At 46.2% G+C, this 18392-nt stretch overlaps 1 protein-coding gene across 1 annotated transcript in view; it reads right to left on the bottom strand.

The window, feature by feature from the left end:
- Positions 1-13932: 13932 nt before the first annotated feature.
- Positions 13933-18392, bottom strand: part of LOC127654531 (uncharacterized) — a 37000-nt gene continuing 32540 nt past the window's right edge. Inside the window, exon 25 of the mRNA XM_052141727.1 lies at positions 13933-14659. Within this exon, the coding sequence (XP_051997687.1) occupies positions 14536-14659 (124 nt within the window). The 3' untranslated portion in view covers positions 13933-14535. The remainder of the gene's footprint in view (positions 14660-18392) is intronic.

The raw sequence follows: 18392 nt of genomic DNA, 5'->3' as shown, positions 1-18392 counted from the left end.
CTGGTGGCCAAAAGTTTGGAATAATGTACATATTTTGCTGTTTCAAAAGGAAATTGGTACTTGGATTCACCAAAGTGGCATTCAACTGATCACAAAGTATAGTCAGGCCAATACAGCACCATCAATATGTGAAAAAAGAAATTTTTTAACAAATCTAGACAGGCCCCATTTCAAGCAGCCATCACTCCAACACCTTATCCTTGAGTAATCATTCTATAAAATCACTTGCCATTATATCAAACACAGTTGAAAGCTATTTGGTTCATTAAAAGAAGCTTAACATTGTCTTTCTGTTTGTTTTTGAGTCGCCACGGTATGCAATAGACTGGCATGTCTTAAGGTCAATATTAGGTCAAAAATGGCAAAAAAGAAAGTTTCCTCTAGAAACTCTTATGTTAATGTTTTGAGGAATAAAGGATATACAATGCTTGAAATTGCCAAAAAACTGAAGATGTCATACAAAGGTGTACACTACAGTCTTCAAAGACAAAGGACAACTGTCTCTAACAAGGACAGAAAGAGATGTGGAAGGCCAGATGTACAACTAAACAAGAGGATAAGTACATCAGAGTCTCTAGTTTGAGAAATAGATGCCTCACATGTCCTCCGCTGACAGCTTCATTGAATTCTACCCGCTCAACACCAGTTTCATGTACAACAGTAAAGAGAAGACTCAGGAGGACTTATGGGAAGAATTGCAAAGAAAAAGCCACTTTTGAAACAGAAAAACAAAAATAAAAGGTTAGGACGGGCAAAGAAATAGACATTGGCAGAAAAGAGTTCTATGGTTCTTAACCCCATTGAGCTTTTTTGGGATCAGTTAGACTGTGAGAAGTGCCCGACAAGACAGCCATATCTGTAGCAAGTGCTACAGGAAGTGTGGGGTAAAATATCACCTGAGTATCTGGACAAACTGACAGAATGCCAAGGATCTGCAAAGCTGTCATTGATGCATGTGGTGGATTTTTTGGATGAACTCTTTGAAGTAGTTTAGTTTTACTATTATTTGTAATTGTTCACATTATTAATGTCCTGACTATACATTGTGATCAGTTGAATGCCACTTTGGTGAATAAAAGTACCAATTTCTTTCCATAAGAGCAAAACCTGTACATAATTCCAAACTTATGGCTGCCAGTGTATATTCACCAGACAATTATCTTCAGTTTCTTTTGAAAGTGTAGAAAATACAAAGTCTTATTGCATATTTCCAGGCATTCAGTTCTGAATGAGTGAGACAAATATGCCTTGTCAAAATGTCCATGTTCTGCCTCCATAGGTTGCCCAAGGTACAGCAGTTTTTGATCCGCATAACCATGTGGCGAGCATAGAAATCATGATACTCCCTTGGAAGTTCTTCCAAGATTCTTAAGGAAGGCTTGGGTGGCTGCAACTGGTCTTTGTCTCCATATGGGTCTTTCTTTTTCTTACTATTGAGGGATAGATGCCTCCAGAACACATTGACAACAACACCAAACTCAAGAGCCAGGGTATTGTGAAACCAGGTCTCCTGATTTCTAAAATGCATTCGTAGCGGCGTGCCCAGGGCAACACTGCAGATCGGGAGTGTCAATATCCAAAACTTCAGACTTATCCCGTATATATATATATATAATTAATATTTACTCATATTCCATTATTTTTATTATCATTATTATTATTATCATTGCTGGTTTTAGCTATTATTATAATGTGCCATTGCCTAACAACATAGCAACAACAATAATTCAGCAAATAGGGAGCAGAAATTTATAGATATGATATGAAGGCAAATGTAGAAAAAATTATATGTACACATTTCATTACAAAATTGTGGCGTGGGGGCGTGGTCGTGTGTCGGCCTGCGGGAGAGAGAGAGAGGTAAGGCTTGTCACCTGGTTTATAATCAACAATAACACCTGTGTCTTGTTATAGTGATGCAGAGTACCCAGAGAGGGAGAGAGAGCACAAACACAACACTTGCTGAGTTAGGATTGGACTCGGTGTTTAAACCATTTATTTTGTTATATGAGTGAATCTACGTAAACAGATTGTGTTAAGAAACCTGAGGCAGAGAAATAAAAAGGTCTTGCCTGCACTGCTTCATTGTCTCCTGACTCCTCCATTCAGGCCAAGAGTGTTACAGTGGTGCCGAGAACCTAGTTTTGGAAGAGAGCGCCACTATGGAGCCTTCTCCGCTGGCCGAAGTCATCAACGCCTTCACCAACATCCAGCAGACACAACACCATGCCCTCTTGGAGGTTCGCCGGGAGCAAGAACAACGCTTCCAGGCACAACAACTACCCGCCGCCAGCATCCTGGATTATCATCACCTCAAGAAAGCCATCCAGCAATGGGTCGGTCGGACCCCGGAGCAGAGTCGGCAGCTATTCCACTCGTTGAGCTTTGGGAAGGACGGCCGCCCGTTCGCTTTTGTGCAGCAGCTCCGTGACGCCTGCCAGAAATGGCTGTTGGTGGGGGAACCCGCGACGTCATGGAAGTGGTCGACATGGTGGTACTGGAGCAGTTCGTCTCCCAACTTCCCCGAGGCATGACGGAGTGGGTCCAGTGCCATCGCCCGGCATCGTTGAATGGAGCCGTCTAGCTGGCAGAGGACTGCATGGCGGCGTTCCCAGGAGGCGGCGAGGCAATATCTTCTCTCTCCACCCCTGTGTCTTGTGTTCCCTCCCCTACCCCCGTTCCCCTCACTCCCGCCCAATTCCGGCTCCTCGGAGGTGGGGAGGCCCACCCTGACCCCTGTCCAGAGGACCCTTTCCCTTGTCTACCCCTTCAAGCCCCCCTGTCTCTCTCCGCTATTCCCCCCAGGTTGGCGAGCCCGCCCCCACGAGTGCGGAAGGAAGACCTGGGCCGGTCTGCTGGAGCAACTGGGGAAACCAGACACAGCCAGGAGCGGTGTCCAGTGATGGAGGTGGGGACACTGGTTTGGATCCCCGACGCTCCACATGCTGCCCCCGATCGGGCAGGAATGTATCGCATACCGGTAAGGGTGAAGGGGGATACACATCAAGCTTTGGTGGATACAGGTTGTTCTCAAACCTCGATCCACCAACGCTTGGTGCAAGGCGGGGCATTGGATAAAAATAAACTGGTGAGGGCGAGGTGTGTGCATGGTGACATTCTCAAGTATCCAGTGGTTACCGTTGAGATACGATTCAGGGGAAAAAGGCATAGAGTCGAGGCCGCTGTTAATTCCCGCCTCACCATCCACTAATTCTGGGAACCAATTGGCCCGGTTTTAAAAATGTATTGAGGGTAATGTGTGTGGATGGGTCCTGCAGAGTAGTGGCGCGGGGTGTGGCGTGCGATACTATGGCTGGGGAGGCGGTGCCGGGGTCGTCAACGTCAAGCTGACTCTCAGGCACGCTTTCGACCAAGTAAAAGTAATTGATGGTCAACGGCTCCAGCCCGGTCTTGCGCTCACATACTCGTACTTTTCTATTATCAAAGAGCGGTTATATCGAGTGATGCAGGACACTCAAACCAAAGAGGTTACAACTCAGCTGTTACTACCGAAGAGCCAACGGGAAACACTCTTCCAGGCGGCTCACTATAATCCAATGGCCGGCCACTTAGGTCACGAAAAGTCTTTGAACCGTATAATGGCCCGTTTCTTTTGGCTGGGCATTCACGGGGACGTTCGCAAGTGGTGTGCGGCGTGCCGGGAATGTCAGTTGGTGAACCCACCGGCCACCCCAAAAGCGCCATTGCACCCGCTGCCGTTGATCGAGATCCCCTTCGACAGAATTTGAATGGATCTCGTCGGACCATTAGACTGCACGCAGGCATCGCTTTGTTTTAGTTCTGGTGGACTACGCAACGCGATATCCAGAAGCAGTGCCTCTACGCAACATCTCAGCATGCAGTGTTGCTGAGGCACTCTTCAAAATGATCTCCCGGGTTGGGATTCCAAAGGAAATCCTCACGGATCAAGGCACCTCATTCATGTCACGTACACTTCGCGAACTATATGAATTATTAGGCATTAAGTCGATTCGTACCAGCGTTTACCACCCGCAGACCGATGGACTGGTGCTTGACGTCATACGGGAAGCTTGGGAGGAAGGACCTTCGGAGACTAAAAATCAAATCCAATACGTTCTTGACCTTAAAGCAAAACTCCACACTTTGGTAACACAGGCTACAACTCCACGGGTAACTCCAAGCACAAGAATGCCAATGCCGACTGTATGACAGGGGCACTCGGCCGGAGGTTTCTCCCAAAGCAAATTCATTTACCACGGTCCCTTGCGGAGACCACCTCTCACTGTCGCAGCTGACAGATGTTGCGAAACTGCAAGCAGAGTTCGCAAGCGTATTTTCTCCCCTGCCCGGTCGCACTAACCTCATAGAGCACCATATCGAGACCACCCCGGGGGTGGTGGTTCGTAGCCGCCCCTATCGTCTTCCAGAGCACAAGAAAAAGGTTGTTAAGGAAGAATTAGAGGCAATGCTCGAAATGGGCGTAATACAAGAGTCGCACAGTGATTGGGCCAGCCCGGTAGTTCTGGTATCGAAGAGCGACGGCTCGGTCCGTTTCTGTGTTGACTACCGGAAAGTGAACGCGTGTCCAAATTTGACGCTTATCCAATGCCGCGAATTGACGAGTTACTTGATCGGTTGGGCGCGGCTCAATTTTACTCGACGCTGGACTTAACAAAGGGGTATTGGCAGATCCCTTTAACTCCAATGTCCCGAGAGAAAACTGCTTTTTCCACACCATTTGGATTACACCAATTTGTGACACTTCCGTTCGGGTTGTTTGGAGCCCCGGCCACATTTCAGCGCCTTATGAACAAGATCCTCAGACCGCACACGGCGTATGCCGCCGCATGACATCATAATCTACAGTAATGACTGGTGGCGGCATATGCAACATCTAAGGGCGGTCCTCACGGCCAACCCGAAGAAGTGTGCAATTGGGTGGGTGGAAGCTAGGTATCTGAGGTTCCACTTGGGTCACGGGCAGGTGTGTCCACAGGTTGATAAAACCGCAGCGATCGCAGCCTGCCCGCACCCAAGACCAAAAAGGCAGTTTTTGGGGCTGGCTGGCTACTACCGAAGGTTTGTGCCTAGTTATTCTGATGTCACCATCCAGCTGACTGACCTTACTAAAAAGGGGGCTCCCAATCCGGTCCAGTGGACAGAGTCATGCCAACAGGCCTTCCTTAAGGTAAAATCTGCACTGTGTGGGGGCCGCTTTTACATGCACCTGATTTCTCTCTCCCCTTTATTTTGCAGACTGATGCATCTGACAGGGGGCTGGGCGCAGTGCTCTCGCAGGAGGTCGGAGGGGAGGAACGGCCAGTGCTTTTTATTAGTCGCAAGCTCTCCTTCAGGGAAACAAAATATAGCACCATCGAGAAGGAGTGTCTTGCGATTAAGTGGGCTGTTCTGACGCTCCGCTACTACCTGCTGGGGCGGGCCTCCACCCTCTGCTCCTATAACGCCCCTCTGCAGTGGCTCCACCGCATGAAGGATACTAACGCGCAGATCACCTGTTGGTATCTGGCTCTCCAGCCCTTTAAATTCAAGGTGGTCCACAGGCCGGGGGCGCAGATGATTGTGGCTGACTTTCAATCCAGAAATGGGGGGGGTGGGCAGGCCGGATGTTGCCCCGGCCTGAGTCAGCGGTGGGGGCATGTGGCGTGGGGGCGTGGTTGTGTGTCGGTCTGCGGGAGAGAGAGAGAGAGAGGTAAGTCTTGTCACCTGGTTTATAATCAACAATAACACCTACGTCTTGTGTTCCCTCCCCTTCCCCCCGTTCCCCTCACTCCAGCCATTTCCGGCTGGCGTCACAGAGCTGCTGGGCAAAAGCAAATGGGCGGCCGTCCTTTCCAAAGCTCAGCGAGCGGAATAGTTGCCGACTCTGCTCCGGGGTCCGACCGACCCGTTGCTGGATGGCTTTCTTGAGGTGACAAGCCTTACCGCTCTCTCTCTCTCCCGCAGACCGACACACGACCACGCCCCCACACCACAAAAAATTTTAAAAAATAAATATATATATATATATATATTTGCAATATGAATAATATTTTTTTAATTGATTGACATCTGTGTGTGCGTGCGTGCTATGAATGATGCTGAAGAGTAATAAAATATTCACATTGACCGTTCGCTGCCTCCTGATTCCTTCATCGCCCAGGCATTGAACCTTTCACAATAACCTTTCGGAGAAACCAGGCTCACTGTGGGGGCCATTTCCCCTCTGGCTAACATCATAAATATAAAGCCAATATTAATTATTTGTGTGCAGTTCAAGTCATGGTTTAAAATTATTAAACTAAGTAAGTGTTAAGTGTCAGTGTTTAAACATAGATTTTGTATGAACTGTAAGGTTAATGACTCATGTCTTTTGAAGTCCATCCTGGATTAAATGCAGAAGTTCACATGCAATTGTCCTTTGTTAGTTGGCCGATGAAGACTTTTGTTGGCAATAAATTGAAAGTCTATAAATTCCATTTTAAGAGTGTAGTCCATCATTAGACCAATGTGATACAGGCAGAGATCAGTGATGTGCATCACAGTTCAATCAGCAGGTCATTTTGGTGAGGTCTATCCTAAATCCAATGTTCAGGCAGTGGCATATGAAGAATCCCACGTCTTATGGTTGGAGTTGGCATCAGTTCTTCTAGAAACAACCCCCTAGGGGGGCACCATCTTACCCTAGGGGGGTGGCTCTTATCCCTAAATGCAAACCCTAAACCCACCCCTGCCCTACATTTATTTCTTGTTTGATAACCCATTTCACAGTTTAGCATTGTTGACATTTGGAGAGAGACATTCCCATAGCAGAGTCTCTTTACCTTGAGCAGTAAGAACTAGGCTATTCCAAGCAGTCTCAAATAGATTATTGGCTTATGTCTTAAAACCTATAGTAGATAGCTGCAGCTCAGTCGATATTCATGCCACACACTTCTTACATATCAAGGAGCTATTTCTCATTAGGTTTGTCTTTCTGCATGCCTTAGTTCATTTCCTTCTTACTGGAAACTGAACAACTCCCTTCTCCAGTTTGGAGAGGCCAAAAATTATATTTCCTTATTAAAAGAGCAATACTGGCAACTTTCTCTCTTTAAGGCCCCTGAGCTACTTTCTGAAGATAATAAGTGGGAAAACGCTGATTTGCAATCTAAATTAGATGACATGTACACTTGTGTAGGAGAGGAGAATGTAATTCAGCATATGTTTTTAGACCATAAAAGAGCCGATAATAAACATAATTTATTGAAAATCTGAACATTGACGGGACCGTCACAACCCTCAAGAAATGGCATGCTTTTGTGCTAATTTCTATAGTAACCTCTATGTAATTACTCAGAAAAGGCATCCTGTATATTTCACTTAGTGATAGGAAAAAAGAAATTACTTCACAAGATGTAATTACCTCAATTATAGTACTCGGAACTAATTTTTAGGAACTGATGGGCTTAGTGCAAAATTCAACAAATTGCTTTATAAAGAACTATCTCCTTTTTTAGTTAAGGTTTTTGAAGAAAGCATACAGAGTGAAGCTCTTTCACCCTCCTTGACTCGAGGTTTAATTACTCTTATTTCAAAACCCAAGAAAGATTTACTTTAATTGACAATTGGCGTCCTGTCTCTTTGCTTAATAATGACTACAAAGTGTTTGCTCTTATAAACTCAGCAAAAAAGAAACTTCACTTTTTAAAAATTTTTTTTTTTTTTTCAAATCCAAATAACTTTACAGATCTTTATTTTAAAGGGTTTAAACAATGTTTTCCATTCTTGTTCAATGAACCATAAACAATTAATGAACATGCACCTGTGAACGGTTGTTCAGACACTAACAGCTTACAGACGGTAGGCAAATAAGATCACATGTTATAAAAACTTAGGACACTAAAGAGACCTTTCTGCTGATTCTGAAAAACCCAAAAAGGAAAAAAGTGCATTTCAAGGTTTACTTATGTTGCTCTTTCTCTGCACGTCAACAATGCAACATCTATATTAATCGATAAGATCCTCTTTAGTTTTACATGGAAAAACAAAACTCACTATGTCAAGAAGTCCGTAATAATGAATATGGTGGGTTGAATTTTGTTTTCTTGATTTTTCATCTTTGAATAACAATTCCAAGATCATTTGGAACAGGCAGTTCATGTGTAAAATCTGGAATTGTATCCCCAACTACTACTTTTCCATGTTTGGTGATCTGCCCTTTTTTTATTTTTTAGCTGTAACTAAAACTGGCTAAAATCCCTTACAAATTACCCAAATTCTACAAACAAGTATTACTTGCATGGTCATTACTGTTTAAACACAATTTCTCCCCTCACCTGTATTTTATTTGGAGCAACCAAAACATTTTATAGAAGTCTTTATTTTTGTACATTTGGTTTGAGAAATGTTTTTTTTTTTTGACCGTTTCCCAACTACTTAATTCAGAAGGTCTTTTTTGTAACTATTAGGGGTGTGCAGCAAAGCCATCATCTGTCTCTGTATTCGGATAGAACCGTATGTGGGCGTGGCTTAAATCGGAAATGTCTTAGAAGTAGTTTTAAAATGTAACTCTCTCACATTTATAGTTCCTGTATATAAAATATCCCTCAGAAAGGCCTATTTAATTATTATTATTATTATTATTATTATTAATTTGTATAATATAATTATATTATTTATATTATTCTTAATTTTCTTTCTCACCAGAAGATGGATATGGAGGCTGCATTAACTGTGGAATGTGTTTATAGCATTGGTTTCTCCTGGTATTTTTTTGGCTTTTGCTGAAACAGAATTTTGGTTTATGTCAGTTTATGTGCAGTGTTCAAGAATAACAATTATATTTTGGAGGCATGAGGCGTCAATCAATTGTTAAATGCAATTAAATACAAATACTGACATTAAAAGAAATGAGAAATAAATGATGTGGTTATCGGGGTGGGGTCAAGCAACGCTGGGTAGGGTGAGATGAGTGGAGAATGAATTCCACCTGTGCTCCACACCTGTCTCGGATTCCAGAGAGACGCATGGGAGTACTTAAGGAGAGGAGACTTATAAAGCCTAATATATAAAAGCAATGCTGGTGTTTATTTGTAGAGCTGAAAAGTGTGAATAAATGCCTTACATTTGGATGTTCACCCGGCTCCCACTTCCTCCTTCCCAACCGAGCAAGTGGTATTTCACAATTAATTAAGCCTACGAATAGTTGAAAGCAACATCAATTTATACCAGAACGTAAATGCAGTGGAATAAATTGTAAGAGTGAGCCACTATACATTTCTAGAAGAGAAAAAGCAGGGGAAAATGTGCATGTTTTGTTTTTTCTGCAATTCACAGTGTGCAGTTATATTCTGAATAGATCTACAAGTATTTAAACCTCTATGGAGCGTTTAAACTCCATGCAATTAGCTTAATTGGTGATGTGGATATAAATGTGGTCAGCTTTAAGAGACCAGCACTATAAAATCATCAATTCTCTGGTGAGGAATTCAACATTACGCTCAGTTTATGGTTTTAAATTGAATTTTTAAACAGTCGTAGTTAGTGTGTTAACACAGGTTAATAAGTGGAAAATGTGTATGGTATCTTAGTTAATGTTACTCTTGGCAGGATTAGATTTCTGACACAATTAACGGAGACTGAAATGGAGTCAAAACCACAGCCATCCGATGAACTGATTCATCAGAAGGTTTACACTGCAGTAATACTGGCTTCACAGACTCATCATTGCATTGTAATTTTGAGTATGTTTATTTAAAATATCGCTTAATATCTGTGCTCGTTGGATGATCAGTCTTCTGAATATTTTTTTTTATTATATGGATGAATTTGTTATTAATTTCCGAATAAGGTATTGAGCTTCGGCCACACTAAAGTAACTACAGAGTTTTTATTACGTTCAACATGCAATTTTGGTCTCTTTTCCAAAAAACCATTTCACCTTTAAAGAACACCAAATATCTTAAGACTGTAAAATTGTGCTACCTCTTTAAATTATTTAGTTAAGTATTGAAATAATATCCTGTGCTTTTATACTTGGTGCCTTTTTGTCTTTTTTCTCTTCTAATTCACATTGTTTAATCTAAACATTTGCCCTTTTTATGTATTTCTTTATATCCTGGCAATAAAAAATAAAATAAGCCATTTCACTCAGAAATAAGTCACAATGCCTCGCAATTTTTTGGCTCATGCCGGCTTTAATGTGAAACGTCTAGGTTACGGATGTAACCTCCGTTCCCCGATGGAGGGAACGAGACGTTGTGTCGGAGAAGCGACACTAGGGGTCTCTCTTGAGCCACCGAATATACCTCTGATCTATGAAAAAAAGCCAATGAGAAGTTGGCAGTCAGTATTTGCATAGCCTGCTCCCGGACATACGGGTATAAAGGCGAGGCAAATACTAGAGTTCATTCAGGATTTTTCTGAGGAGCCGGAAATGGTCCGGCCGTTCCCTCGATCGGGGAACGGAGGTTACATCCGTAACCTAGACGTTCCCCTTCTGTCACTCTCTGCACGTTGTGTCGGAGAAGCGACACTAGGGGTCCATTTTAAATTACGCCATGCGCTGAGCCGTGTACGTGGTCTGACACAGGAGCGGGCAGGTGTTTTTTACGTGCCAGACGACCAGCTGTATCATACTACACGTACCCTTCCCCAATGCCCCACAAAAGTCGTCGGAATCCTTTTGGTTACCCTGACAGGGGTACAAGGCGACGCTTGCCAACCTGGGAACGGGCCAAGCCTGGCTGGGCCTCTTTTCTCTCTATGTTTCTCGCATAGAGCAATAGACAGCCGGGGCCCTTACAGGCACTGAGGGACGGGGGTCTTACCCAAATTCCTATTCTTTCAGGGGGAAAAGACCCTGCGGAGACCACCCCTACCCAGCTGGGGAGGTAAGGTGGTGAATACATCACATGTGTTTTGAGGCGACACGTGGAAGTGGCGCGGTGGTAGATCCAGCCTCAGCGAGGGGGGAGTTGCTGCACATGGACACCAGTGGGCAGCCGAAACTTACCCAAGGAAAACACGGGTTCGCTCGTAAGGGGACCGTATCGTGGAAAATACACACAGGGGGAGTCCGCGTAGGAGTCCTCACCCTGTGGAGCACCTATTCCAGTACAGGGTAGATTTGAGTACCCGCAGTGGATTGGGTCGCCAAGTTCCTCCTCCAAACTGCGGACCCATGAGGGCTAGGGAGGAATCGACCAGGGATTCGAGTTGAGTGGAAAAAAGGAAAAAAGACGCACAGTTTTACCTCAAGCGTGGGAAAGGGCGCTATATGCAAGCGATTCACCCGGCCAGCCCATCAGCGTGTTACCGAGTCCTACTGGCTCGGACCTGAGAAAACACGGGATGAAACTGACTCAACCCTGAGATTATAGTATCTCGTAAAGGTGTTGGGTGTCGCCCAACCCGCTGTTCTACAAATGTCTGCCAGGGAGGTACCCCTGGCCAGTGCCCACGAGGATGCAACACTCCTTGTCGAGTGAGCTCGGACCCGCAAAGGGGGGGGGCACAGCCTGAGTGTGATAAGCCAATGAAATGGCATCTACTACCCAGTGGGAAAGCCTCTGTTTGGAGACAGTGTTTCCTTTCCGCTGTCCCCCAAAGCATACAAAGAGCTGCTTAGAGTGTCTAAAGCTCTGCGTGCGGTCCAGATAGGTACGCAAAACACGTACCGGACACAGCAACGACGGGGCTGGGTCTGCCTCCTCCCGGGACAGCGCTTGCAGGTTCACTACCTGGTCTCTGAAGGGCGTGGTAGGAACCTTGGGCACATAGCCCTGTCGCGGTCTTAGGATCACATGAGTGTCTGCCGGACCGAACTCCAGGAAAGTGTCGCTGACAGAGAACGCTTGCAGGTCCCCGACCCTCTTGATGGAAGCGAGAGTGATCAGCAGGGCAGTCTTAGGGCCCTCTCTCTTGAGTCCAACTGATTCTAGTGGCTCAAAGGGAGGTCTCTGGAGGCCCGCAAGGACTACCGAGAGGTCCCAGGAGGGGGAACAGGCTTGGCCGGGAGGGATTTAACCTCCGGGCGCCTCTTAGGAACCTGTTGATTAAGTCGTGCTTACCAAGGGACTTGCTGTCTACTGCGTCGTGGTGGGCCGCGATAGCAGCAACATACACCTTCAAGGTGGATGGGGACAGCCTCCCCTCCAACCTCTCCTGCAGGAATAGGAGCACTGACCTAACTGCGCACCTCTGTGGGTCTTCAGCCCGGGAAGAACACCAATTTGCGAACAAGTGCCACTTCAGGGCGTAGAGCGGCCTGGTTGAAGGGGCTCTGTCTTGGTTGATCGTGTCTACGACAGTAGGTGGTAGGCCAGCTAGATCTTCCGCGTCCCATCCAGGGACCAGATGTGGAGTTTCCAGAGGTCTGGATGCGGATGCCAGAGCGTGCCCTGCCCCTGAGAAAGAAGGTCCTTCCTCAGGGGAGTTCGCCAGGGAGGGGCTGTAGCGAGGGGTACGAGGTCCGAGAACCAGGCCCGGGTGGGCCAGTATGGAGTCACTAGTGTGACTTGCTCCTCGTCCTCCCTGACCTTGCACAGCACCTGTGCAAGAAGGCTCACTGGGGGAAATGCGTACTTGCGCAGCCCCGTGGTCCAGCTGTGTGCCAGCGCGTCTGCCCCGAGGGGAGCCTCTGTTCGGCCATACCAGAGCGGGCAGTGGGAGGTCTCTCGGGAGGCAAGCAGGTCTACCTGGGCCTTGCCGAATCGTTCCCAAATCAGCTGGACCGACTGGGGGTGAAGCCTCCACTCTCCACTGGGCAAGCGTTGTCGTGACAGCGCGTCCGCTACCACATTGAGTTTGCCGGGGATGTGAGTGGCACGCAGCGACCTGAGTTGCTGCTGGCTCCAAAGGAGGAGACGACGGGCGAGTCGTGACATGTGGCGGGAGCGTACGCCGCCTTGGCGATTTATGTACGCTACCGCAGTGGTGCTGTCTGACCTGATTAGGACATGTTTGTCTCGAATTAACGGGAGGAACTGTCGCAGGGCAAAGAAAACAGTCAACAACTCTAGGCAATTGACAGTGTTCTGAGTGGGAGAGGCCCTCTCCAAAGGCCCGCAGCTGCGTGCCCGTTGCAAACGGCGCCTCAACCCGATTTGGAGGCGTCAGTAGTGACCAGGACGCGTCGGGACACCTGCTGCAAGGGCACTCCTGCCCGTAGAAAACAGAGGTCTGTCCAGGGTTGGAGTGGCTTGTTCTCGGTTGAGAACAAGTTGACCGTAACGTTGTCATGGTCATGTTCTCGCAGTGAGAACAACTCGGAGTGAGAACAAGTCATGACCGCAACGTTGTCATGGTCATGTTCTCGCAGTGAGAACATGAAACATCCACAAACGCAGCCTCGGTGTGATCGCTACCCAGACACACGAGACAACGCCTGTGGCCATCTGAAAAGGAGAGCACTCTACCGCATCCAGGAACTACACAGCGGCGGAACGGCATCTTTATAAAGACGCGTCCTGAAAAGGACGTTCAACGCTCGCTGTGTTTGCTCTTTTAGAGGAAATTACTCTTTTAAATAAAATCACTCTTTTTTTTATCTGCGCTGTCGAAGGGCCCAGGGGCAAAAATGCACAGCCGTGCACAGGATAGGAGAAAGCCGCTGTTATGCGCCGTCAAATCCAACAGCATGCAGGTCATCAGAGGAATACACGGAAAGCTTGGTGTGTGTGTAACTCGCAGCAGACTGCATACACGACCATTGGCTCCGAAGAAAATTTCTGAATGAACTCTAGTATTTGCCTCGCCTTTATACCCGTATGTCCGGGGGCGGGCTATGCAAATACTGACTGCCAACTTCTCATTGGCTTTTTTTCATAGATCAGAAGTATATTCGGTGGCTGAAGAGAGACCCCTAGTGTCGCTTCTCCGACACAACGTGGAGAGAGCGACAGAAGGGGAACTTGAATTAGCGGTTCACAGCAACAAATAAAGGAGCAGTTTTAGACTGAAAGTAGGCTGATTAATACTTTTATTGTTTTTCTCCCTCAACAAATTCCCAATTTTTTTGCACTTATATATGATAACAAAAAATGTCAAATATAATTTCTAAATATGAATGTACAAAAGTTTTAAAAAACATTAAAAAGATAAAGATTTGTTTTGGCTTTTTACCCTCTTCACCAAGTCTTCAAGGTATAAAAAAAACATTTGGCATCCTCTCATGGATATGAACGGGAAGAAACACAGAAAATAGAAAAATAGACATTGTCATTATTTGATCAATATTTGCAAAATTAAATCACCAAAAGCAGGATACTAAATTCAATTGATATACAACAATTAAAATCAACATGTTTTAGCATTACTTATTTCATATTTAATTTGTTACTACATACAGTATATATGTTATCAACAATAATTCATGTTGATTGACTAACAGAGTAAATCATACAACTGACAACATTTTGGATAACTGACATCATCTATAATAAACAATTAAAGCTTCCCTTTTAGCCCGAAAACACGAAGTATTTAAAAACAAAAAATAAATAATATGAAAGCTTCTGATGGCTTGAGCAACTCATAATTTAATAAATCTGAATACAATCTAGTCATCCTTTTTTAATCAGTGGTTTCCTGAATCTGTGATCTGCGAAATCCCTCTACACACTTTTTCATATCCCTGTCTGGCTTTAAGTCTGTTCTTCGTAGCAATGCATTTGTCTGTGGATCTTTAGTTCCATGCCTGAAATCATATTACCACAAGCAACATATAACTATTAATACACACACACACACACGAGACTTGAATGAAAAAAGTTAAATAGCTTTAAAACCTGGACCTTGATGAATTATGGACAAGCTATCATTTTCCTGCATAAAATCTGTTATTTTCATGGTTTCTGATTGCAAGGTGAAAAATCTGGTCATGTTCCCTTTACAAAAAGCTTCACTATGATGCTGCGCTGCTAAGCGCTACGGGGAACAACCCTAGTTGTGACCAAGCTGAATAATGTGTGTAACACGTCAATGAACATTGACTGGAATTTATAGCCTCGGCTGATGTAATCATTAGATGCACCTGCGGCAGGGCTATAAATGGATACGTCACCAGGTGTCGTCAGAAACTCTTTTTTCAGAGCGATTCTGTGTGTTTTACAAACCCTGTCAAAACTTTCTTTCCTTTGTTAGGAGTTACAATCAGTTAGGCAGTGTGCAGTGAACGTTGTTCTCTTTTCTCTTCTGTTTAGAAAATATTATATATATATATATTTTATTTTTTATTTTTATTTTTTTAAAAAGAGAGGGAGAATGACTGAAAGCAGCAAACAGTGCGTGTTCCCCTCTTCTCGCTCTATAGCTGAAGAGGACACACATCAGTTTTTGCTCTGTTTGTTTGGGGGTAAGAGCACGCTGCTCTCGCGTTGCAGCAGGGCGGGTGCGAGCACTGCGATTTGCTTTAACAGGCAAAGTGCTTTGCGCTCGCCTCGTTGCTTCCGGGAGTCAGCACTCACGAAAAAAAAAAAAAGAAAAGATCGTTCATGGGGCTCTTGCATGGATTTGGCTGAGGAGCAAGAGACGGGTTGATCCCTTTCTCTCGCTCTCTCCCCAAACCCAGCTGGTCCTTCACATGATCTCGAAGCGCTTTCTGACGCTTCTTCGGATCATGAGGAGGATCGCGATTCTCTTCCCGCCTCCGAGCTTTCCATTCGCGATAAAAAATCTACGGAGGACTTGCTCGATGTTGTTACTCGTGCGGTTGCCAGATTGGACTGTCCACGCGAAAAAGAGACCCCAAACCCTACAAATTAGGGGATAGATTTTATCTTCCAGTCTAAGAAAGGGAACGCCTCATGAGTCCCTTCCTTTCTTTGATAACCTCCATGAAGAGCTTTTTCTCTCATGGAGGAACCCCTAAAAAAAAAAATATATATATATATATATACACATTTTCTTCCCGTGTTCACATACCCTCGACGTCATTATATTCAACTATCGTGGGTGCTGAGGCACGGGGGTATTCAGTGATGCCGCCGGTCGAAGAGACGCTTGCGGGCTCTCTCTCACTGGGCTCGGCATCGTCACTTAAGAAGCCCTCTCTCCCCTCAAATCCTTGTAGGACAACCTCCACTTTAGTGGGAAGGGCTTATCAAGCAGCAGGTCAGGCTGGTGCTGCTCTGCACACTATGCTGTTTTACAGGCGTACCAGGCTGACCTCCTGGACGACCTGAGTGTGGGTTCTGCGCTTGACGAGCAAGCCTCAGACCCGCCTCGGTCCTGTCTGAAGGGAGGCTCAAAAGCAAAGCGTGGCGAGTCGTGCTCCTCCTCCCAGGGACTGGGGACAGTCTCGCCGCCCTCGCCAGCCCCCGAAGCAAGACCTCAGGACTATAATTTCTAGTAAGAGAAAACCCTGACTGTCTTGTGCCTAGATTAGGGGGTAGCTCCCCTCGGGACGGGGCGCGTGCTTCACTTCACCCCTCCCGGTACCCCCTCGAAGCCCCTCCATTCCCGCCACCTCTTGGTGTTTCGGGTTATAGAGGCTTCTGTCAAAATTGGGTGTTTTTCGCTGTTCCTGCATTTTATTCAGGACGCAAAACACTCGACAACCCCTCAACAGGAAGTGTTAAAATATAATACCCATCTCAGAGATCCTGGCAGCGTGGAAACTTCTGCCAGATATATTCTTTTCTGTGGGTCTTATAAGGGCGTCAGGATTTAATTCACTCGCCGCTTTTCCGTGTTTCAACGACGTGTTCTCACTATCGTGAACCGTATTTCTTTTTTATGTAAAAAAAACCCTCAATCTCCTGGTTAAAGGGGCCATGGTATGTGTTCCCCTTCCAGAGAGAGAGTTAGGTTATTACACTAAATACTTCCCGTTTCCCATGGAGGGTGAGGGGTGGCGTCTGGCTTAGATCTTAAAGCTTGAACTGCCCATGGGTGTTCAAGTCCAAGATGATGCCTGTCAAGACGGTCGTGTCTCAAGCCCTACCACTCGTTTGGCTGGTCACCATCGATCTTATGACGCACTTCTATACTTCATTTAGAAGTTCTGCCACAACATGGAAAGTTCCTGAGGTTCGCTTCCGGGGGCGAAGTCTTCCAGGGTCAGGTTCTTTCACTCGGCCTAGCCCTTTTTACCCACACATTCACAATGCATGATGTAGCTGGCTCCTTGCGACTCGGGGCATCTGCATTCTGAATTATGTAGACGACTGGCTGATCCTAGCGCAGTTCCAGGAACTGGCAGTTCAGCACAGGGACATCGTCTTAGCTCATCTGTTTCTCTGGGGTTGAGGCTCAACGCCAAGAAAAGCGTCCTCTCTCCCACTCAGAACACTGTCTATCGGGGCATCGTATGGAGTTCAATCACAATGCGGGCACAACTGTCTCCCGCTAGGATTGAGTCCATTCAGATCACCCTGAGCAAAGTCAGGCTAGGTCAAGGTTGCACTGTTATCAGTATCAACGATTTCCAGGTCTCAGGGCGACCACGTCGACGGTGATCCCTCTGGTCCTTCTGCTCATGAGACCGTTTTTGTTGTGGCCAAAAGCCAGGGGATTTCTTCCAAGGGCCAAAACCCCTAGGCTAAAAAGGGTTACGCGCCTCAGGCTTCGTTCCCTTTCTATGTGGTTCAGACCCAGGTTTTCAGCCTTGGGTCCCACTCTAGGTGCGTCTTGTTGTCGCAGGCTGCTAACGACAGACGCCTCCCTGATGGGCGGGGTAGCGGCCTTAAGTGGTCGTCCAGCTTAAGGGGATAGGAGGGTCGTCAGCTCGGTTGTTACAGTCACTGTCTCGGGTTGATGGCTGTATTTATGGCCCTGAAATACCTCCTCATGAGGCTGCCATGTCTTGGTGCGGGTGGACAATACAGCGGTAGCCTCTTACATAAATCATCAAGGAGACCCACGTTCTTGTCAGCTGTATTTCTGACACGTCAGATTCTCCTTAGGGCCCAGGGCAAGCTCCTGTCACTCAGGTCAGTTATATCCCTGGATGCCCGTATATGGGATATCCCTGCCCCGAATTGTGGAATCTTTCATGTTTGGCCCCTAAGGGTACCAACTGAGGGACACAGGGCTCTCTCCTGAGGTTATCGAGACCTTTTTTTAAATGCCGGGCTTTTTCCACTTGGAACAAGTTTGGGTGAAATCTTAGGGCAGAAGAGAACCTCTTCGCCTCTATGAATAGCGCAATGTCTCCTCTACTTCTCCCTGAAATCACCCAGCCCCCTTGGGTCTGGATGTTAAGACACATACATGACCCAGAATGCGTCTGTATGCGTTTCTTTCCCCGGTTTCTCTGCTCCCGGGTGTCTTGGCAATGTTCACCAGCAAGGGTCTTGCCTCCTATTAATGGCGCTGCGCTGGCCGAACAGGATATGTTTCTCTGAGTTAATTCCTCTCCTCGACGGCTCGCCTTGGGCGATTCCGAACAGGGAGGACCTTCTCATCCTTGGCCCGAATTGTGAAACCTT

Source organism: Xyrauchen texanus, chromosome 14, assembly GCF_025860055.1.
Source record: "Xyrauchen texanus isolate HMW12.3.18 chromosome 14, RBS_HiC_50CHRs, whole genome shotgun sequence".
NCBI classification, from domain to species: domain Eukaryota; kingdom Metazoa; phylum Chordata; class Actinopteri; order Cypriniformes; family Catostomidae; genus Xyrauchen; species Xyrauchen texanus.
This window is presented reverse-complemented; position numbering and strand designations above follow the sequence as displayed.